The following is a 27,673-nucleotide window of genomic DNA, read 5'->3' as shown; positions in this document are numbered from 1 at the left end:
TCTGGTACAAAAAACAAAGTAGGTCTGATAAGTTATTGTCATCATGGGCACACACTGTTACAGGGGTCAGGGGGTGTAGTTTTATAAAACAGCTCCGTTTTGATTTGATTATGTTATTCATAGTTAGGCGCGTAGCTGACATGATTGACAGGTGGGCTCGTCAAGAGGCTTAAAACCCGCCTCAGCTCCAGTCGTTAGGTTGACTTAAAGTGCAGTGGTGGACTCGTTGTGGACTTGGGACCGTGCGTGTCAGCTAAGCACAAAGCTCTGTATCGACTTTCATGAGGTACACTTTGTTTCTAAGGTGTCATGGCTCATTAAATACGATTTTAATACTGGAGGCGTGAAGCAGGTGAGATTTGGGGGATGTGGTGACTTCAGCTCATCCCCTTTTTGTTCTGAAACCTTCAAAGTAAAAGCTCTCTCTGGATGAAGAAGCATCTTCTATTTCTCAGCCGAGGCAGGATAAAAGAGGTGCAAGATTTTCAACATGTTTCTTGGTGCAGTGATGTATAAAAAAAAAAAAGTTTGACTCGTTACAGTGTGATGTCTTAAACCAAACGGTCCTCAGCCTCAGCGGTGTCTCTTTGAATATCAGACCTGCCGAGGGTTTATCTCGACATGTGGAACTCATTTATCTTTTGACACGTGCTCCCCTGCAGGAGCAAACCTCCCCCGAAGAGGTTTTTTTTTTTTTTTCCCCTGAAAATGAGTCCACTACAGTTTCAAGCCCGTTTAATATGAAGACGAGTCCTTCATCTCCAAAGCCTTGGCCAGGAGAGGCGATACATTACTGTGAGGCCTAATCAGGTTTGCTGTGGCTCATTGGTCCTCTGCGGGCTGAAGCACACTCTGGCTCCACTATTTTCCGAAGGCAAATTGGTCGCGGGGATGATGTCCCCCTAATGATTGTTTCTAATGTAAAGCTAATGTACTGGTGATCAAAGCTCGCCTCTGGAATTTAAGAAAGAGTGTGTCTGCATGTGTCTGTGTCTGTGTGTGTGTGTGTCTGTGTGTGTGTGTGTGTGTGTGTGTGTGAGGATGAGAGAAGAGGGAGATAATTGCCTCTCAAAAAGTTTACCAGAAGTAATAAGGAGGAAAAGTTAAAAAGGCGTAGATGGGTGGATTATTAGCTGTGCTGGTGACAATGGATGTACATCGGGTGGGAGGGGGGGGAGACATTTTTAATACCAGTTATTAAAAAGCTCCAACTAAAAAAGAACCACATCAGATGAGAAATAAAATGAGATATCTGCTGAGTCTGAAATGTGCTTCTTTAGCTCCAGACTTGGCTTTCATGTTAATCTGCTACTCATCGTTATGTGTCTCCATGGATACGCCTGGTCCGCACTGTAAGATTTTTCAAGTCTGAACAGGTGTTGAAAAACGCGAGAGACCCCCGAACATGACGACAAATGATGATTAACTGTTTTGTGTGGAGAGCAAGAATTTGACCCAAACAGCGCACCACGCACAAACAGATTCTACTCACCAACAATCAGAGTCCTCTCTCTCTCCAAACACCGAAATCTTTCTCAAATCTCTTGCTTTTAAATACGACTTTGGAGTAAAACAAACAGACGAAGACAGACACGCAGTGAAGGTAGAATTCTTGTAGTTGTTGGACAGCTTTGAATTAGAATTCATGAAGAAAGAAAAAAGAAAAAGCTCTGGATGAAGTTGAGTGACAGCGTAAACACTGGCTGTACGTGTTACAGGGCGAGCTGGAAATGAGCACAAAGTGATTTGCTGGGGTTGCCTTGGAAAGTCAGCTTACATCCCAATTAGCTATGGTTTGGTTGTTTTGTAAAGATCCACAGAGTGCTCGATGGTCCTTAATGGACAGATTTGGCCACAACATTCTTAGAAGCGTATTCTAGGGGAGTTAAATCCCTCCTAACACTCCTCACACCACAGGAAAGATATGGCAAGATGATCTTTAGAACAATCCAAAAATCTGAACTTTGCTTAGTGTTTTCGCCAGGAGAAAAAGCTGCTTTCGACTAATTTACATTATTGATCAGTCCTAGAAGCTAAATATTACTAATAAGTAAAATACTTCCATACACACAAACTCAACAGAACATCATTTGAGCAAAATGTATTTATTCTAGATGTTTTTTTCCCAGAATACCATGCAAATTGAGTCTTTCACATGTCTGTAATTTTTAACAGTATTGTCGAAATGTTTTTTTCTTGATTATGATAGAATGCAAACCACCCCACCCCCCCCCCACCCCACACCACCACCATCTTTTAATCCACTCCTATTCTGTGAAATGAAACATTTAAACTTATAAGCAAGGTGATTTTTCTAACTGAATATTTGTTGTTGTTGCAGAAGTTGTCCCTAATTGGAACTTATTTACCAAGAAACTGTTGGCTTGGGGATTTATTTTTTGCTAAGCATCTGTCAGTGTAAGAAGTGACGTTTTACAACAAAATCTTCACTTTCGTACACAGCTCACTAATTGGCCTCCAATCTAAATGGCAACATAATTACAGAAGCAGTTTTTATTTCCATGTACTTTCACTGTGACTAAGGTGCTCATTGAAATTCTCTGCCTGGGGAGATGGATTTTGGAGGCTGTGTTGCTTCATGCTGAAATTGAGCAAAATGTGTTCACTGAAAAGGATTTTTTCTTTCTCGCAGTGGAGAAATCCACAGTGTCCTCTGGGAAATATATCAACATTGAACCATGGGCGTCCATGCTCAGCCTTGGTTCGGCTCTGCTGTGGAATCCAGACGGAGATAATGGCGTCTAGACAAATATGTCGTTGACATTTTGCATAGAAAGGAATACAAATGAATATGTCCGCTGTGTGAAGGTGCTGTTTGTACGAGGAGGTTGTTTGACTGTGCCACCTCTCAGTTATCATTACGGGAAGGTGCTGTTCGCTCATATTGCATTTATATTCTGGAGATAATGTGAGACCTGGTGTGAAGGATGGTGTGCAAACTCTGATATTTCTGCTGCATGTTTATTCACTTCTATTCAAACGCCAGAAGGCTGCAGGTTCAAACTTTTGACCTCTGCCATAGAAATGAGTTTCCAATCCTACATCGTTATTTCTTGCTTATTGAGATGTCATTTATGGAGTATTTTCATTTCTTTACATTACTGGAGCCCATACAACCTAAACTAAAAGGTCATGGATGATACTACATAGTGATCACTACCATCAGGGTGTGAATGTGTGGGTGTGACATGCAGTGTAAAAGCGCTGTGAGTAGTCGGAAGACCAGAAAAGCGCTATATAAGCTCAAGTCCATTCACCATTTATGGTTTTAACCCATCCAGGCCTCTGCGGACTGATTCACTCGTATCCTTAACTTTAAGATCAGTTACTGATTCAAATCGGTTTCTCTTTGCACCACTACCTGTGATCCTACAGCTTGATGTGAAAGCAGTCCAATGAAGGGACTCCCTATTGGTGTCACCGTAGATGAATTCAGGATGATGTTAAAAAATACAAAACAAAAAACGCCTCAGTCATTGGTTCCTGTAGGAGGTGGAGAGGTGGAAAAGTCAAAAAAAAAGATTGCATCTAAGCAGTAGAGATCGATTAAATGATGCAGCATACGATGTGCTCTACGTCGGAATCAGCAAATGTTTGCCTTGTTTCTTACAGCTTACAGCGTGCATGACTCTAGCCTCTACAAAACACTGCAGCTGTAAAAGCTGTCATGTAAACCTCCAGAGAGGGAAAGACAGAGATTTCAAACTGTCAGCTTTATCTCCTGCATAATCACTGCACAAATAATAAAAGATAAGGCGGGAGCACCGACGGGGCTTCACGTCTACAACTGAAACTCTGTGAAGGGGAAACCACAGTAACCTCTACGGGGACAAACTTTGCGAGCGCTTCACAAACAAAACCAAAATAAGCATAAGTCTTTATGGCCTGCTGGAGCCACAAATAGCTTGTCAGAAGTGTGAACAGAGCAGTTGCCCTTTATTGCTTTTGCCCGGTGTTATGGTGCCTTTGAGCCTCCACAATAAACGAGGAGCTGCTTGCTAACTCCGACCACGTTTACCTTCGGGGGGGCCCCCGTGTGACTGAAATGGCCCTTTCATCTTGGAGGGATATGTCTGTCTCGATATCCCCACGGTGCTCATGGCTCTGTGCACACAGAGGAGGAGGACAGATAGAGGGATGGGCTACTGCTCTGTCCACCGCAGCGTAGCAGGCGTTTGTGTACCCTCTCTATCCCACCCTCTTCTAATCTCAGGGGAGAGACTTGGGAGAATGCAATCAGCACAGGAAGGGGGAGAATCCGGACCGGGCCAACAAGGGGGGGAAACAAGGGGACGGTTGACTGGCAGTGCCTCCGACCCTCCTCCTCCTCCCTCTTCTTTTTCCTCTTGTACCTGTCAGCCGTGCCGTGGTTGAGTTCTCCGAGGTTCGCCGGTGCGCTGCGCTCGCTGCTCACACAATATCTCTTTATCTTTTCGCCCCAGCGAGCCTCAAGATCAAACTCACAAAGGCGGAACAGCATTTGTTATGCTATGCCAACGTTTTCTGTATTCTCAGAGGCCTCTGCTCTGAAGTTTTGACATTGTTTAACTTGCAGCCAATTTTCTAAAACACACCTAATCAGTTACGAGAGGAGCGGGTACAATTTTTTAAAGGGAAAGTACACCTGAAAACACACACACAAAAAAAAAACATCTGCTAATAGTGAGTCTGGAGCACTTTTAGAGGGTTACTAGTGCGCCAAAAACATTTCAGAGATTAGAAGGAAATGAGTTCTTTTATATGATATGTGCCGTCTTTCAATGGATCAAAATTAATTAAAAACACAAGTTGCAAGATGCACAATAGTTTGATCCAATATTATCCTCAGCTAGAAAAGCCGTATTACTCTTAAATTTTGTTCACAGACATGTTTTGAATGTGCCATTTGTTATTCATACAGGCAGGAAACATAAGTAGCAGAATAAGATGAGACTGTTTGAGGGAAAGTGGAACAAAACAGGAAAATAAACGCCTTATTACTCTTGCTGTTAGAGGTGTCTCAGGTATCTTATTTTTCATTTGCAGGATGTGTAGCTCTCAGTGCAGGATGAATTAGTATTGCGCTGCTGTTGGCCGAAGATGCCCTGAAAGGTTTCACGGGTTTTATGATATAAGGTCGTGGTCACAGGGTGGCAGAAGCAAAATTAGATTATAGCTTCAGGCAGCAATACGGTGACCAGGCTCAGGTCTGGACTTTAAGAAAGGAGAGAAGGGAAAGGTTTTGTTTTTTGTTTTTTTTTGCTTTTGCACTGAATATGTTGTAGGAGAATAAATCTGAAACTTTGCAGATTTTAAAGAAGCTAAAGGAATTTTGAAGGCGAAGAGACAGCCATTGGATTTGTCCAGAATATGGTCACATTATTTGATATGAGCTTGTATAATTCTGCAGAAGAAGCATGCTGCATTTACTGTTATTTTCCTGTACACCTTCCCAAAAAATTATAATTTAATTGAACTCTGCATTAAACATTTGTGGTTTATAATGCTTTACATATGATGGTGTTGGAAATGTTTCTGTTGAGTTTATTCATTGCAATGTATGGCTTTCTTTGCAAATTGCGCAGCAGCTTGGTTAAAATGAAATAAAGTAAAAATCTAAACGTCAAATTAAGTCTACAAAAAATGATAATAAAAAAACACTTCCATCAAACAGATTTTGTTTACAAAAAAAAAGTTATGAAGAAATCAAGTGAGAAAAAATAAAGATGTTACATTCATGTTTTTTTTGTTCACTTTTTTTTAAGTATTATTATAAAACACTGCTTAAAACCATAAATTGTGCTCTAACGTTATGCTTTTAAGGGCTGTTTTGGTTCATGAGGAGATGATGTTAGTGTTAAAAAAACAAGAAAATACGAGATAAAGCCTTGTTAAAATAAAGATGTAAGACACAAACAGCCATGTCTGCAGAGAGTATAACTGTCAGTGTATAACAGTAAATGTTGGTAAGTTAATGTCAGCTGAAAGTGACCTTATGAACTCCTGCTGACGTCTTCCACTCAAGAAGAAACTTCTCTTTTTCTTGTTTTTAATCCTCTTCATATTTGGATGAAATCCATTTATCTGTCCGGCGTGCGGCTGATCTGAGAGCAGATGCAGGAAACCGCATCAGCACGTCGTGTCTGACATTGCTGTGGGTAAATTACATTTCCCCCTCCTGCTCCTGCTGTCGTTTACCTTGAGTCCCTGTATGAGCAGCTTTACATTATTAAACTAGTGCACATGCTCCTACATCTGTCACCATATTGGCCTCCCCTGCCTGTACTTCCTGATTGGCTGAGGCTGTCATGAATCATTGGTTGCCGAATTGACCTGGTGTTCGGATCAATGGTCAGAGCGGAGAGTGCTTCTGACCTTGGACTCATCCCTCCCTTTCAAAGTCCATCGAGGCTGTAAAGAGGCGATATTAAATTCCAAAACTAATAGGGGAGTATTTATGAGTGCTGTAAAGTCCTCGACCTGAAGCGTTTACTCCCTGCCCACCCTCGTCCCTCTTGTGCATGGCATGAAATTAACGATATGCCTGTGAAGTGGGTTTTTTCGCTCCCCAATTTCACTTCTGACAAGCGGAGGCTAATGGGCGAGGTGCATCAGATTAATGTCTCAGCATTTTTTGGTTAAAAACACCCCCTCCTCGGCTGAGTGAGCAGTTGACTTGTTTGTTGGTGTCAGTGAATCACTTTGCCCTTTCACGTCAAGCACAAGTCAGCTTTAAAGGCAATTAGTCAAAGGGAGCGTCGTCCGTCATCCACTCTGTACAAGACAGATTGTTTGGTTGAGTGCAGTATTGAGTTTAGTTAATCTCTCTTGGCAGACCTCTCATTAAATGAATAGTTTGTCACTGCTGAGCTTTATGTTGTTTAACAGGAGATTAATTTGACACCAGAGGTTTACTTTGACAAAGTGAAGCTGATGCGTGGAGATTATTCTCACCTTTCAGAAATCAGAAAGGATTCTACACCTCAGTTGTTGGCGTATATGGTCGTTTATATTTATATTGTAATTTTATAACTCGGAGTGTAGCATGTATCCTTTGGGAATTTACCAATAATTCAAAAGATGTTGAAACATCTTTCTCCAAAACTAAAATGCTGACCACATGGTCGTGCCAGAGAGTGTCAGAAGATCACAAGTCTTTAGGGCTGATCCTCTGAGGACAATAAATGGATCCTCCAAATGTTATCACAATCAATTCAGCCATTGTTGATATACTCCCATCTTGACCAAAACTGGTGGACCATTGAACTGAAAGTGCCTTTACCAAGGCCATGTGTATTTTCCTTATGAAAACAACCCCAAGTTATATACTGTATGTCGATCATGCAGAGTTGTCCAGGTCTGCATGGCAATGCAACATAGAAACGGTTCATTTCAACACTCCTAAATATTTTTAATTGAAGTTGTTCAGTTTTACTTGTAGTTCAAGGAGGTCGCAGCACATAATAAGCATTTTTTTGTTCAGAATCCATATTTCTTTTCATTTGAATGCAGCAAGAACCACAGTGCTTGTTTTTATTGGGATAAATTAAGAGTAAATTTCTGTACATTGTCAACAAACCCAGCAAAGGACCTGTAGACGTGCATTAGTGGAGAGATGTCAGAGTGAGGCTGCTACACACAGAGGAGTGCAGAGGAGCTGTTGGGGGTTTGGTTCCTTGTTCAAGGGCACTCAGCCCTTGAACCTCTTCAGCTACCAGACCAACTTCCATATTTGATCCACACCAGGACTTGACCCAGCGACTACTCTGGTTCCTGACCCAAGTTCCTACTGACTGAGCAACTGCCCGGTTTTATTTATTTATTTATTTGTTTATTTTGACAGGGACATTGTACAGCCAATTAGCTGTATCAAAGTATAAACTAATTTACATCTGTAGTCCCTGGGCAGGAGATAGAGACAACACTTTTTTTGTAAGTTGAAAACTGTCAAACAACAATATTCTAAGTTTTACATTTTCACAAAATTGAAGGACAGATTCATTTCTTGCTCCATTTAAATCTTGAATCTGTACTATTCAGAGCATGTGTCTGCTTTTATGCTACTGATCACCAGTCATGATTGATTTAAGTACTTCATGACACTGGAGCCCTTCTTCTAATGCTCTGCACAGCTGAAAATGTAGGCTGAGCTCCAGCTCATATTGTCATGTTTCCATGTGTTTTGGGAGTTTCATGTCTTTCTGAAGTGTCAGTCATTGTCCTCCATGTATTAAAAAAATATATTTTTTTCCTTTAGCGTTCCACATCGTCTTGTCTTTAGAGTGTTTTTTTTTCTGACTCTGCTCTGCTCTAAACCGCCTTCATAGTAATTGAGATGAGCCACAAGAGAGAGGAAGAACTTGGAGCCAAGTCAAAACTTTCATCTTTTATTCACAAGCCGTTGCATTAATGCCATTACACACTTCCTTTGTCTCCTCAAATCCTCCCCAAAGATCCCTCCATGCTGTACTGTATCTCTGCATATGGACTCCGAGTTTTATTCTCATAGTTCTATTAATAACAATTCCAATAATATATAACAGCAGCCGCTCTCTTAGACACATGGTTTTATTATGAGCAATGGGGCAATTTGGCATGGAAGCATGTGGGTGCTCAAAGAAGACCATCACTTATCTAAATAGCACAGAGTCGTACACTGAATGTCAAGTTATTAACTTTGACTGTAATACAAATTCAATTCAGAGCCAGATTAAATTAGCAAAATGCTCAACTGCTTGCTAATCAAAAAAATGGAAAGCTATTCTGAAATGGATTTGTGTTACATCATGGTTATTTGTCATTTTGAGTCATGTGTTTTGCTTCATTTTCTTTACCCAAATGATGCTCGGATTAGATTTTCCAGCTTGGAGATTTTGCCTTATCCAAAGCGTCACAATGGCTAAATGCTCATGTATTTCCTCACTACATCTTACCCTTGTTGCATGGATTCAAAGTCTGATTCTGATTTTTATTTTAACCCGGTTCCTTCAGGTGTTACCTCTCTCACTTTGGCTCCATCCAGCTTCAGACAACAGACAACATGCTGGAATTGCCTTCAGTGCTTCTTCAGACCTCAGGGACTTTTTTTTTCATTTTGTCTCTTCACTCTTTTCTTGAGATCAGGGGGAATTGAAAAGTCAGGGCTCAATAATGGAATAAATGGGTTTAAAGGGGTTGAGGTGGAGGACCGTGTCCTTATCCAGGTATTAGCTAACAGCCCAGACACAATATCAGGCTCCTGTTTGATACTCTGTCTACCGTGAATGCAACACTGAGCTCAGATTTGTCACTCCACTGCCTACATTATTAATCCTCAGGCTTTCTATATATTGTGAACTTTACTTCTCAAACAACAACAAAAATAATGACATATGTTTTCTTTTTTGTTAAATGTAACAAATGAAATGAACATTGCTTTATATGTGAAATACAAAGTAGATAGATACCGTGTGTACAGGTTGCTAGTTGTGGCGAAATTTCAACCCCTTTCCCTGGCTGGACTTTTGGGATTATAACAGAAGCATTAAAATAAATACAGAAATAGTGATAATACACAAATTAAGGCGTTATAATATAATACAAATAAGAGAGGAAAATAAAGACAGTAAAAAATAAGTTATATAATGGGAAATGCAGTCAGTGCTTTCTTTAATTACTGCTTTAAAATGAAAGGAAGCCGTAATATATAAATGTTTATATAAATCTTCATGATTTGTTGGATTTAAAACTGGAGAAATCCAGAAATCACAGTCCATTGCAGAAAACATCCTCAAACTTCATAAAACTTACTTTTAGTACGCCATTTTCAAACATTGTTCCTTTAAAGGCTTTGTGTGTGATTTTTTTTGATCCAGCAGATGTCGCCCTTGAGCACCAACATGAAATCAAAACAACTCACGCTGCATTGTTGTGTTAGCATGCTAATGCTAGCGATCTTTATTATGCTGGTATCTTCACACTGCATGTAAATTTACCTGAAATGAGCGTGATCTAGAAACACAGTTAAGCAGTGAGTACAGTATGTTATTCTTCTTTTCTCTAGTCCCTCAATTAAACAACTTTTATATGCGAGGGGAGGAGTCAGCTGGCCGGCCGTCCCGGCGATGTAAACAAAGTGAAGATAGGACTCTGAAAACTCTGAAAACATCACAGACAGTGGGACTCGGGTGTTACACCCATTGTAGACAGTCATGACTCACAGAGTTATTTTCAGAGTATATACTTGATTTCTATTACATTTAAGTGTAAAAAATTGCATATAAAGCCTTTAATTTTATATTTTTTTGTAAACTATAAATTACTACGTTAAAAATAAGAAAAAGTATGTTTCAGCTTGAGTTAATCTCTTTCAGAAATGATTAAAAAAGGTTAAAGTTGATGTTTATGTCTCTAAGATAAGGTGACACATGAATTGTTTGCATGCATCTTAACTGCATATCCAAACACATCATCCAACCAGGAAAATCAATTGAGCAACTTAATTTTGTTACTTAGCTTTCATGATTGGAATGCAACTAATCATATGGTCTGTTGAGTCTCTAAACCATTAAAAACAAGCAATTTAAATCCAAGTTCAGGACCCTATGTGGGATAAAAGCCTTTCCTGTGGCAGCAGCAGCAGCAGCAGCACGGCTCAGTGTGGACTGACACATCTGACGTCAAGGTGAAAAATGCTCTAGCAGCACCTGAGCCAGGTCTCTGCATGCACCAGATGGACCTGCTGAGATTTTACAACATGATTTCCTGAAGTGTCGCTCAGATCTTACAGTAGGTTTTATATCTGCATAGCCAGTATTTACTATAGATTCTTTTGCCTTTATCTACCTTCAGCTGAATAGAAACATAAGCTTTTTAATTGGAGGCGTTTCAATCCTATTGCTCCTGTTTTGTGTTTTGGATCATATTCCAGTGAGAAGCCTCCGTTTTCCAATCTGCCTCTACAGTCAGGTTTCTGTTGCTTCTGATTTTACTGCCAGCTGAACACCTCTTCAAGTCACTTCATTAGTTTCTCATTAAAGCCCTCCAGCATTTCAGGGTATCTCCTTTCTTCCATTGCCTTTTAAATTCCAACATTTCTATTGTGAAACATCTGTATAAAGTGTTCATTAACACAAGCTTAAATAGAAAAATACAAAGGTTGCAGATTTGAATGAATTAATGAGTGAAGAGCTCGGTCCTTCTGTAGGATAAATTGTGCTATTTCCTCTGAAATCCATTGAGCTTCTTTTGTTAAAATAAAACCAAGATTGCTCGATTGTTTTCCCAGTTACTTGGTGATGGCAAGCAATCATCGATTATGTTCAGTCAGAGTCGACGTTCAAGAGTAAATTAGGAGTTTTTATCTACCAAGGAAAGAGTCATGAGAAGGTGGTCTGGTAGATAATGGATATTGAAGGTGCTGAACAATGAAACCAGAGATTTTTGCACCCTCATCCCTGTCAGTGGCTTTGAAAACGAGACATTGAATCGGGTTAGCCCGAATCAGCAGAATGTCCCTTTTCACAAATGTCTTTGTCAAGACCACATTATTACCTTTACAACATTAACTAAGTGCTGCTAGTTCCTTCACACAACCATAAAAAAGTATGAATAATGCTCTTCTTGTGGATATTAGAGAATAAGCTCTTTCTTTGGAAGAAACCTGCCATCTGTAAGTTTGTCAGAAACATTCATTCACAACATTTTCTTTTTAGGTTCCTAGTAAAAAAAAACTCTTCAAATGAGTTAGACAGACATGATATCCAAGAAAATGGACTCCAAACCTTAAAAAGTTGTATGTCAAGTCGTCCTGCTATATTTAAAACAGAAATGTTAATGCCTGTTTCAGATGGCAATCATCCAAGATGGTCCATAAACTCTGCTGCCATTACAACCTCCTCCTGGCTGAACACACTGCTTCTATAGTCTCTCTACAATAACACCATTACTTTTGTTCTATTTTACTTTGTAAGTCTAGACTTGACATGATGAATCATACAAACAAACGTAACAGGCAACACTCTTAGTCCAATCTAAAAAAAAGTTTGAGTTGTTGCACTTGGGTTAGGGTTTAGGGGTTAAGGGTTTCTTTTGCCTCTATTAATAAGAAAGTGGATAGAGACGAGCATAATGGGGAAGAGAGAGCTGAGATCTCATGCAATGTGGGGCTTAAGGTTGGAGTCCAGCCTGGGGCATGAGCAGCTAGGATTCAGTTATTGTTTGTGTCGTGCTCTTACCAGAGCTAAACCCTCAATGTGTCTGAATGTTGACTGAAGTTGGTGTAAAAGTTGAATCCAGAGCTCTGAAGACGGGAAATAAATTGTCAAACTCCAATGTTATTGACTGATATTTTTAGATAAACAGCAGTGATACAGTTTGTCAGATTTTTAAAGGTATAATAGGTGACTTGTTAAAAAAACAATTGGGTTCAATCTATTATTGGGTGAAATCTATTGACGCTAAATACAGTTTGGTTGTATGAACTCCATGGCAAACCCTATATTACCTTAACCAAAATGAATCTACTGACTTTCACAGTTTTTGGTATACAGGATCTCAGTTCTGAATCCATTTTGAGTATACTAAGGCTTTAACCCGTCCAACAGTCTGTTTGTTGTCCCTGATTTTTTTCACGACATCAAGCCGCCCCCGACAGTTTGTAGTCTGACCAATATTGACCGAGCAAATTGAATATGAAGAAAAACTTTCAAAACTTTCTTTATCAAAAAGTGTGTGATCCACAGAGTTCAATCTCTCCTCCGACTCGCACTGCTTCTCAGGGTAGCGAACAAATAGTCGTTCCAGTTCCTCTCTTTGGCTAAAACACGCTGTTGCTATAAATTCCACATACATTTAAAGATTGGTTCTGTGCCGTGCCCAGGACCAATCTTCCCGCCAGGTGGGGTTAATTTACGAGGTGCAATTCGTGGCAGGAATATATCACTGTCACTTTATTACAGCCCATCTTGGGGACTGATTAAATTGATCTGCAGATTGTTGGACGGCAGCAGACACCTCATTCAGATGGCGACCTGCAAATACACAAACTTTAATTTTAAGTTAAATTGCAGACTTGATCGATATTCAATAACCTGAGTCAGGTGAACATCATGTAACTACCTCTATAAATGTTGACGCTTTGATTTATTTTTGATGCCTTTGTCCTATTTGACAAGGACAGATGGTTTTGTTTCTTGTCTCTCTGTCTCTCTTTCTCTCTCCATCTCTTTGCCCACCTGCGAACTCTAAGAAGATATGCGCACTCACACTGTGATGGAGATGTAAAGAAGCTGTGTGTGCTGGCAGATGTCTCTCCCATGGCCAGCCCAACAGATTATACACACAAAACTCCAATTTAGTTCAGGTGCTGTACCCGCCAAAAAAAATCACCCAGACTCTGTTGTTGAAGACATAAGCGAGCAGGGAGGGAGAAAGGTAAGGAAGGTACGGTACGACTGAGAATGAATCAGGGACAGAGAGAGAGTGGCCAGGCACGAGACAGTCGAGCGACTTGAAGTGAGAGTTTCGAGGCAACGACTTGTCTCGGAGATACAAAGACCGATAAACCTTGCGAGGGAGCAGAGTCAATGAGAAAGATCGAGAGGCTGAGAAAAGTCAAAGAGGGATAGGCAGAGTGCCGTGGAGAAAAGAGGGGAGTAACAGAGGGGGGGAGACAGCCGGAGCGAGTGCAAGACGGGAGAGTGCACATTTCCAAAGAGCCCATTCTGACGAATGGATCACCGTGCATCAGACCGAGCCCTGGTCACAATGTGATTGATTGGCTAATGTGGAAGTGTTCTTGGAGAGTGCGAGTCAGCTGACGGGTTTTGGGGGGGGGGAGGAGGATCTGGGGCGCGAGGAAGAGGTGCTACACTAATCCTTCCACTTTAGGTGAAGCCTCCCACTCATCCGGTACTTGTCCAGAGGACTTTTCTTTATTGAGGGAAAGGAGAGAAGAGCGGGTGAGTTTTGGAAGAGCGTTTGCCACTTCAGCCATGTCAATGCTAATTGCCACCCAGCAGATCGATACCACCACCTCCAAAATGGTAAGATTGAAGCTGCACTCGTACTGTAGCATGCATTCTGGGGAACTGTTGAGTCTTTGGATTTATCTGTAGCTTAGTATTAAAGAGCCAATTCTTCTTCTTCATTAGTGCTGATAGGCCCATGGGATTTGCATGATGCTAAAGCTCTCCAAACAGACTTGTATTACTGCTCATTTTAGCTTGATTGTTGCAAGTTTTGTTAGTTTTATACTAACAGGGCTTTTGTTGTCATTAAGATATCAATCTCAGGGTAGGGTATGGTGTGGGAGCTCAATCTGCAGTCAAATTCTGCATCTGGACAGTCGCAACAGTGTTGCATTGTCCTAATATGATGACATCTGGTCTGCTTCTTTTGATATCCCAGCACTCTCCCCTGGGGCACTCCTTCATTACTCACTCACATTCTCTCTCAAGGGTCCATGGTCGCTTAGGTGGACGTTAAATCAGACTTTCCACTTGTTTCATTAAAAATCTTTCCTCATCTTTAAATTTGGTGGATTTTCATACTCAGACTCCCCATTTAAACCCCGGGAATCCCGTCAAGGTTTTGTGACATCCTCGTACGTGACATGACTCGGTTACGTGAGTCGGGCCAGAAGTGTTTGTGTCCACTTGTTTAGGGATGAAATATGAGCTGCTGTTAGACACCTGTCAAACAGCCTTGGCGGAAGTGGTGTCTTTTGGGAGTTACATGAGATTGCTCAGAGGATATATGACAACAAATAAACAAGTCTTTGTCAAACTGGGCCCCTCCTCCTGGGCTCACCGCCCCCAAAAGCGTTCACTCACTTTACAACGATCTGCTTGGCATTTCACCTCACTTTGATTATATTTTTCTTCTCTACCGCTACTTCCACATCCACCATATTCACCCAGTTTGAATCACGTCCAATCACTTAATTGTATCCACTCCTAAACTCTCTGGCGTTTTGTAATTGGCTGGGGGAAATACATCCACTCTCCACCAAGAAAAAACAAACCAAAAGATCAAAATACATGCAGAGTACTGGGTCTTTGCAGACACAGCCAATAACACACATGTATAGAACCCCTTAAGCAATGATTGAGGACAAGCATGTGTTGCCTATTCTGTCGGGATTTTATCAATGAAAACAATTAAAATTGCTTTTAACTTTGACAGTGATTTATCACTTTTTTCATGTGGGTCTTGGGGAGCTCAGTTTTCCTTCGATACATGTAGGGGGGGCTTCAGGGACAAAGGTTGGGAACCACTGCTACAGACCATGTGGGAAAAAAAGACTATCTTTGCTTTACAGCTCCTCCGAGCTAACATTTAGCTAAAGATAACAGGCGATGTTTGTTTTTTCACTGATGCTCTTACAAGCTATGTGCTTACAAATTCAGCACATTGTCCAAATAAGCAACATCCCCACTGACATTGTGAGCCCTGTGTGCATTATTCTGCTAATGTTATTGTGGTCAATCTGTGCCAGGAACATTAGCATAACATGGACATTTAAAGAGGACCCAATTTACGAAACAATTAGCTATTTCAAAGCTTTCGTCAGAGCTTCCTCTCACTTTGCTGCAAATTAGAATGAGATGGCTCTTTGCTTAACAAATTAAAGGTGTGTATCTCAAAGGTTGATGTCCTTTTAATGCTGATCTCAGGAATCAGCAGTGGGTCATTTTCTTTGGGGATATTGATTCCTTTATCCAAACTGAGTTCCAAACAAACACCAGTGTGCTAGTCTAACAATTAAAAGCCTTATTACTTAGGATTATTGTCATTGTCAAGGTTTAAAGGGTTTAGGTCCATTGTAAAACATGAATAAAAAACAGCCAACTAATTTGTTGGGGTCTTTTGTTTTCTAGTTTGAGAGTCAGTCACATCTAAATAGCATAGATAATTCCAGGATAACAAATATTTAATGTGGAGGAGATTTGTTTGTCAAACACTTTTTTCTTATGAGTAAGAGACAGCCGTACATAAATTCATCAGCGTGAGTCGTTAACCAGGATTGTCCGGTATCCTCATCCAAAAAGCAGAGCTACTACAAACTAGCTAAACAAACTTTAGCAGCGGCTTAGCTCACAGCCCCTCTACTTACTTTGTAGGCAGCAGCTCAGCTCGCAGTCCCTCTGAAAATACTTTGTCAGAAGCGACAGCTCAGTTTGTAAGTCGTCTGAGTACATGTGTCAGCCGCAGCTCAGCTAACAGCCCCCTCCTAACAAGCTTTGTCAGCAGCAACATTTTTAACTTGCAGCCCCTCTGAAGATATTTTGTCCGCAGCAGCTCAGCTTGCAGCCTCTCTGAACATGCTATGTGTTCATGGAAGTAACGCTGATTTTGAATGTTATAGTATAATCTTGACAAACGTAAAAATTCTTAGCTAGTACTGCCCTGTTGTCCTCTGTGATCGTCATGTGATAGAGTATTTGAAAACAGTACTTGCAGGTAGTGATGGGGGCTATTGTCTTGCGATGGAGAGGAACAACACAACTTCATGTGAATAAAGCAGATTTTTACGATAATTACTCTGAGTATGAAGTTGGATCATGGCATCACAAACTTGAGGATACTTGGTCCTGTATTTTTCAGCTGAACAACCCTATACTCTTCTTTTCTTTGTTGCTACTTCATTGATACCTAGAGGACTTGTTTCAGTCTTTACCTTCAAGCTCTATACTGCTTTTTATTTTGACAGGTCCCATTCTTTCTCTGTGCCCTCTTTCAGTTTTGATCCCCCTATCTAAGTTTGAAACCATTCCTTCACCCAATCTCCACGAGTTCACTCCTAACAATGATGTTCTCCGTTCTGTGTTCTCGTCCCTCATGTCCCAGAGCTCAGGTGTCCGCCCTTTGATGCCTGCTCTAGAGATGATTTTCAGCCAAACCTGTCAGAGGATTTTTGATGTGCCACATTTAATACAAAGCTCATCCAGTGTCCCCTCATACCTCCCCAGGCGGACCGCACAAATCCCCACCCTGTGTGAAGATGTCTCATTTGCCAGCTAATGTGTCTAATTTCAATCACTCTGATACATTAAAATGGTTTCCAGCTCATGAGCCATTATCCCTGATGGAAATTCTTCAATTTAAACACCAGAAATGCTTCTCTCTCTACGATAGGACCGGGGGCTGACTGTGTATCAGGGTGTAAGAATGTATTTTTAAAGCTATTTTTATATAAATGTGAACCCAATAGACTTCAAATGGTTTATGTTACACATTTTACTCTACAGCTTCTTCGTGTATGAAGAAATATTTGTATGCTATGGCAGATTAGGTCTGTAAAAATGGAGGATATATGAGAAGGAAAGAATGAGATTTGGTATTGATTCTTTTTTGAAAAGACAGATGATTGACTGCAACACACAGTAAAGGCTGAAATATGAATAAGTGATTTCCTCTGCGGACATTTGTCTTTGGTGCAGCTACTCTGTGGCATTTAAGTCGTACTTCTACACAAATAAATCGATAATTACTTTAAATCCACATTTTTCAATCTCTTTTTTTTTTTTTAGTCATTCACCACCTTTCTACTTCTCCAGCCAGAATACCAAACAAGGGAGAAAAAAAAAACAGCTGAGTTAAGAAATGAATAATGTGAAATTGAACTTATGGATTTTTTGTGTGTGTGTGTGTGTGTGTGTGTGTGTGCTTAGAGAAGCCCAAGCCAACGCGTTCTGGCCGATTCTCTTGGCCTTGAGTCAAACCTGTGACTGGAATCCTCGAGTAAAACAAATTAAAAAGCCATCAGATAATGACAGCAGGTCGTTGTTGTAATAACAAAGCGTTCACACAATCACGGATTCAAGGTGTGTTTGTGTGTGTGTGTGTGCATTGTACTGTACGTGTTTTGCAAGTTTAAATGGCAGCAGTCCAGGAGAGACAAATGTATCTGAACTTATCATCCTCCACGCCTTCTCTTCTCCTTCTTATGCTTTCTCCTTTTTCACCCTTTGTTCATTTCCTGTCCTCGCCACTCTTCATACACATTTGTTTTCCTTCTGTATTCCTCTCACCTTTAAAATTTGAGGACATCTGGAGGTTCAAATGAACAGCAGGCTCAGGGTCTGTGTCATGCTGCAGCCTGCACTGTTGCAGCATAACAACAAGGAAAACAACAGAGAAGTAGCCGAGGTAGAGCTACAGCAAGGCACCTGAATTGTTACGGTTTGGTTATCACTTCATAACTCTTCCTATGAAGAGGCTGGTGCCTTATTTAAATCTCTTAATAGGCAACAGCCCAGTGGGGGACTCATGCTAACGAGATAAACATTGTTCAAACACTCGGAACTTTACTTTGAGCAGAGGAGACTCAATGTTTTTGGCTAATATTCAAAAGGTTGGAGTGTCTGGGAGTTGAAAATGAAATCCCAGGGTAAACATTTAACTTTGATAGAGAATTACAGCAGTGTATTACAGGAACTACATGGTTCTGTGTGGTATAAAATGATTATTTGATTATGATTTTTAGGGCAAATTAAATGGCTATTGAAGTTATTTGAGGGCACACTCAATGGCCGAACTACATGTTAAAGTCCCCATGAAACAGAACTTGGAGAGTGTCTTTTACTGCTGTGTCGGGACGTATTTTCTTCAGAAATGGGATAGAACCAATCACAACTTTGAAGGTGGGACATGCCATTGGGATGAATTTGATTAGAATTATTAAAGTGGGGGTATTGTAAAAAACAACATAGCATAAAAATTAGACTTTCTAATTGAATTGTATAGTAATCCATGCTAACATGATCACAAACCGGTTCTTAAAGGTTTTTGTGAAGGGATACGTACTGAGCACCATATCAGTTTACCATGTAAGCATACTAAAATTTATACTTTAATTGGAAGTTCAGTCAGCACATTACAGCTGAGACCAATGGAAATGTCATGAATATTGCTGGTATTTAGCCGTAAAATTGAAATTCAGTCCAAACCAAGTTTGGGACTGAGAGACCACCTTTCCCATCCCTAGAGCTAGCCCTATTAGCATGGCTAAAAAATAGGTCTTTGGTTTGAATATTTCCCGTTAAACTTAACTGAAACTGATTGAAAATATGATTTTGGTGGAAGAGGTTGTAGTAAACCCCCTTTAAACTACTTGGAAAATACTAAAAGGAAAGGTGGTGTACTTTATAGAAATAAAGTTTTTGGACAGTATGTGTACAGATGATGTTTGGAACAGTCTTTTGATTCATGATATTCCTCCGAAAAGGAAGCGCAGTTTCACCCCACAGAATATTTTTTAATCCTCACAATGGCTTGTCCTTTTCAACCTAGGATTTCACGTTTTATCACCCCCTGCTTCTGGATTTGTTGGGTTATTGCTGATCCGACAGAATGACAGATCAACCCCCAGCAAACAGACTTTTCTACTTGGATCGCCATCTCCACCATACGTGAAATTATTCTGGTGGCCCTGTCTGGGAAATGGGATCCAAGTCAACAGAGAAACATGAGATAACTTGAAATGCCTTTTTTTTTTCTCTCTTACCTCCTTGACTTGCATCTGTAAATTACCGTTGTGCCTCTTACACTTTCAATGTGCTCGATGTTTCACCCACCGTTACGCCCGCGCTCACAACACCAAGCTCTTTTTTCTATTTCTACCCTTCAGCCTTCCTCCCTGCTCACTCTGTCCCTCTACATTTCCTGGGGACTTTATCTCCCCCATTTCAAATAGGATTGGGGCTCAATTTGCCATGCTTCATGTCACTTTGCAGCCGTATTCCACACCCAATATAGACACATCATAAAACTGCAGAATGAGCAAAATATGATTTGTCAAAACTTTTTTTTCCTCCCTCTGGCTATTTGTCATTTCTGAGATTTGTTTCTCCTTCCTAATGCCTTTGATCCGTCAGGAGGGATTGGTGCCTCAGCATTGGGCAGATGGAGATGTCCGTCAAAAAAAAAAAAAGGTGTTGCTGTCGGATTGATGTTGACGCTAGTAGGTGGTTTCACACTTCGAGTGACAGCATCTATTAATTTGACCATTTAATTTGAAGTCCAACAGCGTCAGGCTCCAGCACCTTCAATCTCCCCCTGTCGTTCAAACCAAGCTTCTGAAGCCACAAACACACACATTGACACACATGATAGAAGTAAAAAGGCTTTTTAATTGAAAGCTAAAACTGAGCCTGGTCATAGAAACAAGAAGTCACTTTCAAAGCCACTTGACACTAAGTATGAAGAATTACTTTTCTTAATCCAAATTGGAAAGATTGTCATTTGAGTCTCTGAATACTTTTTTTCACTGAGTGTGGTTATCTTGGATATTATGCTTAATCAGCATCAAACAGCTGTTTACACAAACCATTGGCGTCGTCTGTGCATAATTATTGAAAATTGCAATTTACTATTTTTGGCTAAAGAGCTAAGCTAGGTACTAATAATGCATAGCTACACAGCCATTTAGCATTGCATAGCATTTACATTCATCCCATGCTCCTGGAGTCCCCATGTTAGAGTATCAATGGATAAAATGCTGGACTATACTACTACTTAAAGCTCAAGCTCAGTATATGAAGGTTTCTGGTTGCATTAAATAGCACCACTGTGTTTGTGAATGGGTTATTGTAAAACATCTTTAAGGGTTGTAAGACTTGAAAGTTGCTTCCTCAGTGCAGTCCTTTTAACATTTATATTTTATTCTCATCATGTATGCATTTTTACTCCTTCAAGCCAAATTCCCTTATGCAGTAAATAAGATTTAAAACCTTCCATTTCCAAAAAATGCTGCTGCGACATGTGTGCAATACTTAGGGACAGATGTCAGGGTGTGAAATCTGGCTTCACTTGCAAATTGGGTTCTGTAGTCATAAACTGGAGCTCCAACAGACCCAAGTATCTGTGGTAATGGCCAGATTGATCCTCCCTCTGTGAAGCTCGGGATTGAAGGTGGAGGTTTATGACAGTATTCGCAGTGAGAAATGGACTGCAACAGAGAAATGTGACACCACAGTATAAATTCACGAGTTCTTGTGCTGTCTCGCGCTAAAATGAACCCGTGCTCCTGCTGCGAACACGGCGCTCCCATCACAGCTTCAGTACGAGGGGTGAACGTCTTCAAGGTCAGCGCTGAAACAACAAACTTTCAGTTCACACAGAGTTGGCAGACTTTCCCCTCTGTTTTTTTTTTTTTTTTTTAATCTTTCAAGTTCTCCAGGTGGATTAATTACTGAAGTAGCATATGTCTGTGTTTAATCAGAGAAGCAACACGGCATGACTTCCTCTGATTGACTTCTGAAAAAAAGCTATTTTCTCAGGCTGTTTAAAGGGGGGCCTGTAACCCTGATCGCTTAAAGTTTTGATTTAATTTGTCCAGGTTATCTGTTGGTTTTTCAATCCCTGAACTTATTTATATTGACAAAATCCCTTATAGTTATATCAAGATACAGGAAACTGTTTCTACAAAAAGATGTTTCTCTCCTTTTCATTAAATGTACCATGAGCATTACGCATGGAATTTGTGTGAGTGGATGAGTCGAATTCATCTGCATGGCATCAACCAAAACCCTTAATGTGCAAAAACTCCCTTTAATATTCTTTAACCTTAAAGCCAATCATTACTGAGACCCAAATATCTTTATTTTAAGAGAGTTAGTGTAAAGGATTTAATGAGAGGCATCAAGCACTGAAGTTGAGAACTGAAACCAAAAATGGCTCCTTTCCCTCCTTCCTTCCTTCCTTCCATATGTACCGTGTGACCTACCGTGCCTCTGAGGCTTTTTATTATAGCCTTTATGAATAAGTATGTGAAGCCTAATGGACTTGCTTCTAATATTTGACGACACTGTTTGGCAGATAAGATAACCTAAAGCTAGTTAATGTAAAATAAAATAAAAGGGGGTCTGGGTTGACAATCACTCTTTGTTAATGGAAGTGAACGCAGTATCTTTCCTCATTTTGGGTGAATTGACCCTTTAAATCTTGATCTTTAATCTGCAGCATTTTTCTTTCACTAAAGATATTAATCCTGTTGTTTAATTCATGTTACTTAAAGCTTATCAGGGTGATTGACCACCTCCCTTCAGGGTGCATTAATTACCGTCTGGCAGCCTAGAAATCTGCTGGCACTGACGCAGCTCCTGGAAACACTTTAGACCCTGACCACACTGCTCCTTCTAAAACCTTTTTGGGGCACCTTCCTTCTTCTACACCACCGTCATATTATGATGGAGGAGAGGATTTAGAGACTGCAGCCCGCCAAAGTAGTTCAGATGCAGGGGGAGACGTGAGGCTTGATAAGTACGGCTCTGGCACAGTTGCATGAAATGAGAAACGATCTTTTAAAGAAGTCACAGTGGTCGACTCTGAAGGAGAGTGTGTGGACAGTTTTTTATTTTTTTATTTGCAGAGGTGAGCTGTTGATTCAATAATAACTGTACACAACTGAAGCTGAATGCATCCACCAGGTGGCAGCGTATATCCTCTCCATTTTTTAGTCCATGCACAGTTCCTGATTTAACTGAATTAAATGTTTGTTAATGTCAGAATGTAAGTTGTTGCTTTTAACACTGCTCTTTTTGGAACGCTATGCTGGAACTGGAGCAGAATCCTGACCCAATTTCTCTGCAAAAGCTTCGAGGAATCCCTCACTGAGGCTCTCAAGGGAAGGCCGAATTCACACATGATTACATCACAACTCAATGAGCCACGTTAAAAGGCAACTAAAGCAACTTTAAATCTACTTTTTATTCCTTTTCAAGATCACAGCTGACCCTCTGCACCCCCTTTTGTCAGAGTATGAACTCTTGAATTCAGGGCGCAGGTACAGAATGCCCAGGATGAGGACTAAAAGAGGCATTACATGCTTTGTACCGCGCAGTATTCAGCTGCTTAATAAGAACTGATTATACAGGACGAACTCTGCACTTTATTTAACTTGCTAAAATCCCTCATTGAATCATGCGATGCTTTAATGTGTTTTTATGTGTTCTTATGTGCTGTCCTGTAAATGTTTGTTTGTAGTTTATTATGCTCTCTGTGCAAGGCAAATTCCCCTAGGGGCAATAAAGGTTTCATTCATTCAGTTTCAGGATCAGTATGTATCATTTCATACATTATTTTTGTGCTTCTTTTCTTTCTGGAAGTTTTGTTCTGTCCCTCTAAGCTGATACATTCTGGTTCTTCCCCACAACAAAACAGACTCTGACAGGGATTAAAGCACACAGGTCTGCCCTCTGCTGCCCGGCTGCAGGGCTGATTTTCTGATGTGACATAAAACAAATACTTTGTTTCTCAACTACACTAGTGTTTTCAGGTTTCCTTATGCTTTATGTTGGAACTTGGTACTGGAACTTCTTACTTTTACCTCTAGTTTTTGATACAAAGATCTGAAGTATGTAGTCCTTACATTTCAAAAGATTGCTATATCTTTAGCTTCAGTTCATTAAAGAATAAATCATTTTATTCTATATTACGATGGTTTCATTCGACTTTACATAGAACAAGCTTGTAAAATGTCTTTTAAGGGGATACCTTTTACTATAAAAAACAAGGCAAAGCCTGTGCCTTTCTATATTAACATCTTTAAAGGATTGGAATCAACACTCTACTTTTATAAGATTCTTTATAAACATCAGTGTTTGTACCTCTACGCGTGCACTTTTGCAGTTGCTGCTGATCTGCACAGGCGTCTCAGAGCCACAACTTGAAGCTTTTCAAGGTCTAGATAAAATCCAATTAGTATGTTTTATGATCCCGATCAATATGATGAAGCAATCCGGTAAGGTGATATCGCAGGATGGCCAAGGCGAGGCACAAAAAACGCTCTGCAGGACCAGGAAGTGTGTTAACTTTCATTTTTACATAATCAGCTTTCAATCTCTTCCACATATTCAGTGCACCTTAAAATGTCCTGTATCAGTACCCTCAGAAGTCCCTGCTGTTTGACACATCTTGCTACACAGCCCCCTTTTTCTTCTTTTTCTTCTTCTTCTTCTTCCTAATCACATCAGCTTGCTAGCTGAAAATTGAATTGCCTCCCTGGCTGCTGTGCCAGACCCTGAGATGGATTTGATGTGCACAAACACATGGCAGCTTCTCTTTCTTCCTCTGTGAAACCTTTCTTGGAAATCAATGGTAAAATATTTTGCGAGGAGCTGGAGTCTGCGTCGTCTCTGTGTGTGGCTTTGCAGCAGCTGAGTGCTCGAGTCATGCAGTGCTCGGGTGTGTTTGAATCCTTCTTTTCCTGGAGCTCGTCTGCTGTTTGGGCTGTGAAACGTGGAATAGTTATTTTAACTGACAGGAGGCTGAAGTCTCAGCATGCTCAGCTTGTTAAGATAGCATATATGGGCTTTCTGTATCCTTTGAGGACACACATATAAATCAGATTCTAGGTCAGTTTGAAAATGACTTTTCCTGTGTTGAGAAAGAAAACAAAGCAGAATGTGAAAATTACAACTTAGTGCTAGAGGACAGTCGTGTTTGCAGCAACACTTCTCATACATCCTCATTTTAATGGATATCTAAGCTCTATGTTTTCTGTATATAAAAAACGAGGATCCTGTGTGCACACTTATGTTGAGTTGTTTGAGACCGGTGTCCATTTTTGTTTGGTTGTCCTGTTTATGACATGAGGGATGTGTTCTTTTGTAAAATGACCTCGCTTGATCACTATGAAAAAGTTGAACGGTTCTTTTTTTTTATAAAGACTTTAGTGCAGCTTTTTTTTTTTCCAAAGTTTGGAGGTCAAAGCAGATTACGTTGGTTAGAGAATGGTTTTCAAAATAAAATATTGTTTGGTAATAAATTGCAATTCAAAAGGTTGTATTTTTTTGCCTTTAAATCCATTACAATAATGTTTCATGTGCATGACAAATGAAAAAATGCACGCACACTAAAACCCCAATCAATGATATTGTCATTTTAAATTCTCATCAGGAGCATTTGTGTTTTTTTTGTCAATGACAAATGAGTTTCACTTGTCACCTGTCCCATGAACCCTTGGGGGGGGGGGACTCTTGTTGATTAAATCTCCCAGAATCATGTCAGACAGATTAATCTGCTTATTTAATGGTCCATCTAAACCATTTTTCCCCACCACATGGGGGCGCTGTTGTTCTGTTCTCTGTGTGGTTCCTCTGTGGACCCGAATGGAGGCAAAAGAAAAGAAACTAATAGAGACACTTTAGCTCGGTGCATCTGCAAAGTCATGATAAGTTTCCTCTTCCCACCTGTGATATCTCCTCTGGTGTGTTCATGTTGTGTCGCTCGCAGCTGTTTTTATTTTATTTATTTTTTCACATCAGCTGCTCTCTGTTTGTGCTTGTAAGGCGAACACCTCTGAGTCCCTGAGTGTTCATCAGCGGTCACTTTGCGAGGGAGGGACACGACAGAGGCGGGTTTCTCCCTTCTGTCTGATCCGGATCAGGAGTGCTCCTTTCAGCCTCCAGACACCAGAGCTCGTTTGTCTCTGCATCAGAGTTGGGAAAGTGTGCAAACCGCGTCGCTGCAGCAGCGGTGAGCCTGGAAGTACGTGACGCGAATCCCGAACACAACCCGGAGTGATTTTTTTTTCTTCTTCTTCCAACTCGAGCAACATCTAAACGAATTACCCTCAGCCACAAATCATTGACCTCCTCTGACTCGGACTTCCTCTTCTTTTTTTTTGCATTTATTGATTTACAACGGAAAGTTATTCTCTTTCTTTTCTGACGAATAGTCGAAATGGCGTCACTGTATCAGAGATTCACCGGAAAGATCAACACAAACAATTCGTTCCCCAAGCCTCCAGAGGCGAGCCATCTCCTCGGGCAAGGTGTGGAGGGGGAGAGACCGGCGGAGAGCACGCCACCCCGGCTCCAGCATCAGTACCAGGGTCACAACGAGGACGAGGACGTAAGAATCTGTCCTTACCTATATTTAGTCTAAACTTAACCAATACGCTCAAATTGACTCTAAAATAGCTTCATACAGTATTTATTTTTAAGTATTTGAAATAAAAAATACCCCTTTAAAGGCAAAGTTTTGAAACTTCTGCGTCATTGCCTCAATTGGTTGCCTTAAACGTCAATAAATGACGCGTCAGCTACGTCTCTTGTAAAGCAATGCACGCTCAGTGGCGCTGTCTAGTCATATAATAAATCGTAAAAGGCGTCCAACAATACACATCATTGTTGTTTCTCATTTGGTGCTACTCTTACTCGAGTCACGATGCTGTTTTGATTACCACAGGGAAGAACGGAACCAATGTTTAAATCGTGTTTCCAAAAGCACTCTGACCGGCTTTTCTCAACATCTGCCTGAATAATGATCCCTCCTTTGAGTGTGATATCTTCTAACAAGCACAGTGTGTGCAAGTGGAAACCTTCATCTTTCATGCCGTGCTGTCAAAGTGCAACATATGACTCCAAAATCTGTTTTTGTTTACCCCAAACGATCGACCCAAGAGAGGATGTTCATGCATTTGATCAGGGTCACCTTCCCTCTCTGTTGTTGCGGCGTTGTTTAAATCCGAGCTGACTTGGGTTGAAGCACCTTTCTGAGCAGGAAATGTCGCCAAACATTCAGGTACAGAAAGGTGCAGGCTGACGGCGCTGTCCGCGGTGCTGAAACGCTTCCTGGATTAGCGGCGGCTGTCGCTCTCCATGGTGCTGAAACATTCACTCAGCTAAGGTGCTTTTATTGGTCTCTGGGGTTTTAAAATACTCTATTGTGGTTCATTTAAACATTTTTGCATTACTGCATCCCCCTCCTTTAGCATCAACCAGTTATATTTACTGTCCATAAACAATACAAACTGTGTTTCTATCTACAAACTGATAAATTGAGATTTAGTCTCAGTGTCCTTCATGGCTAATCTGATAGCCTGTTGTATATATGAATTGTTTTTAGGTTATTTTTTGACAGACAGTTGCTAGGTGACCTGTATGGTGTTATATGTTAGTCTATGTCTTGATTCCCAATCAGTTTTTTTTTCCCACGACTGGACAAGTTTGGGTCACCACTGTCACGGTCTAAACTTAGTAACTATGGTTAATACTGTTTTTTTTCATCACCACAAATGTTATTAGAAAAGAATAAACCAAGTTAGGAGCATGGTAGTCTTAGCATCAGAGAGCTACTTGCTCAATATTTAGAAGCCAGACACTTGTGAGATTCTAGCATATTTATTTTTGGCCCTGTTGGTGTTATCTCAGCCGTAGTGACATTTCTGGGTTGGGGTCAGCAACAGTTCTTAATCTGTTCAGCTCGTTGACCCTCAGTCAAAGCATTTAGCTGACAAAGTAAGGAGGCGGGATTGGATTGATCCTCCTCTGCACAATCTGACCACTGATTGGTTCTCTGCAGCTACACCATTACACAGCTATTTGAAAGGACTGCCTTGGAAATACATCCCTTTCTCTTTGCAAATGCTTGTTGTATGCTTGGTTGTTGTCTTTTTTTGGTATTATCAGTACCCTCCACTGAGGAATCAGACTTCTGTTTATCTTTCAAGCGATTGCAGGTTAGCTTGCGCTGCAAACTGTAGTTGCCGTACAGTAACATGCAGGTAAAAACACTGTTTGAGGTGTACATGAATATAACATGAGGTTGATTTATTGACCGGTGGTCCTGTCTTTGTGTTAGTTGGTGCAGAGAACTCCAACATAATCTGAAATCAATACAAACAGTGATGTATGGTCCCTATTTGTCAACCTGAGAGCATGGTGGGGGATTGTGCTTTGAAGAA

At 40.6% G+C, this 27,673-nt stretch overlaps 1 protein-coding gene across 4 annotated transcripts in view; it reads left to right on the top strand.

Moving 5' to 3' along the window:
* dpp6a (dipeptidyl-peptidase 6a) overlaps nt 1-27,673 on the top strand; it is a 207,807-nt gene that overhangs the window by 40,936 nt on the left and 139,198 nt on the right. Inside the window, exon 1 of one of the 4 annotated variants that reach the window (XM_020645198.3) lies at nt 13,848-14,024. The exons of 2 other annotated variants lie outside the window; for them this stretch is intronic. In XM_020645198.3, coding sequence (XP_020500854.2) covers nt 13,974-14,024 — 51 coding nt within the window. In that variant the 5' untranslated portion in view covers nt 13,848-13,973. Of the gene's footprint in view, nt 1-13,847; nt 14,025-25,142; nt 25,840-27,673 lie in introns of those variants that run through there. One more of the 4 variants, XM_065948738.1, reaches the window with a different exon arrangement.

The sequence above is a fragment of the Labrus bergylta genome, chromosome 20, assembly GCF_963930695.1.
Source record: "Labrus bergylta chromosome 20, fLabBer1.1, whole genome shotgun sequence".
Lineage (NCBI taxonomy): Eukaryota > Metazoa > Chordata > Actinopteri > Labriformes > Labridae > Labrus > Labrus bergylta.
The sequence above is the reverse complement of the archived record's forward strand: the minus strand, read 5'-3'. Positions and strand labels throughout refer to the sequence as shown.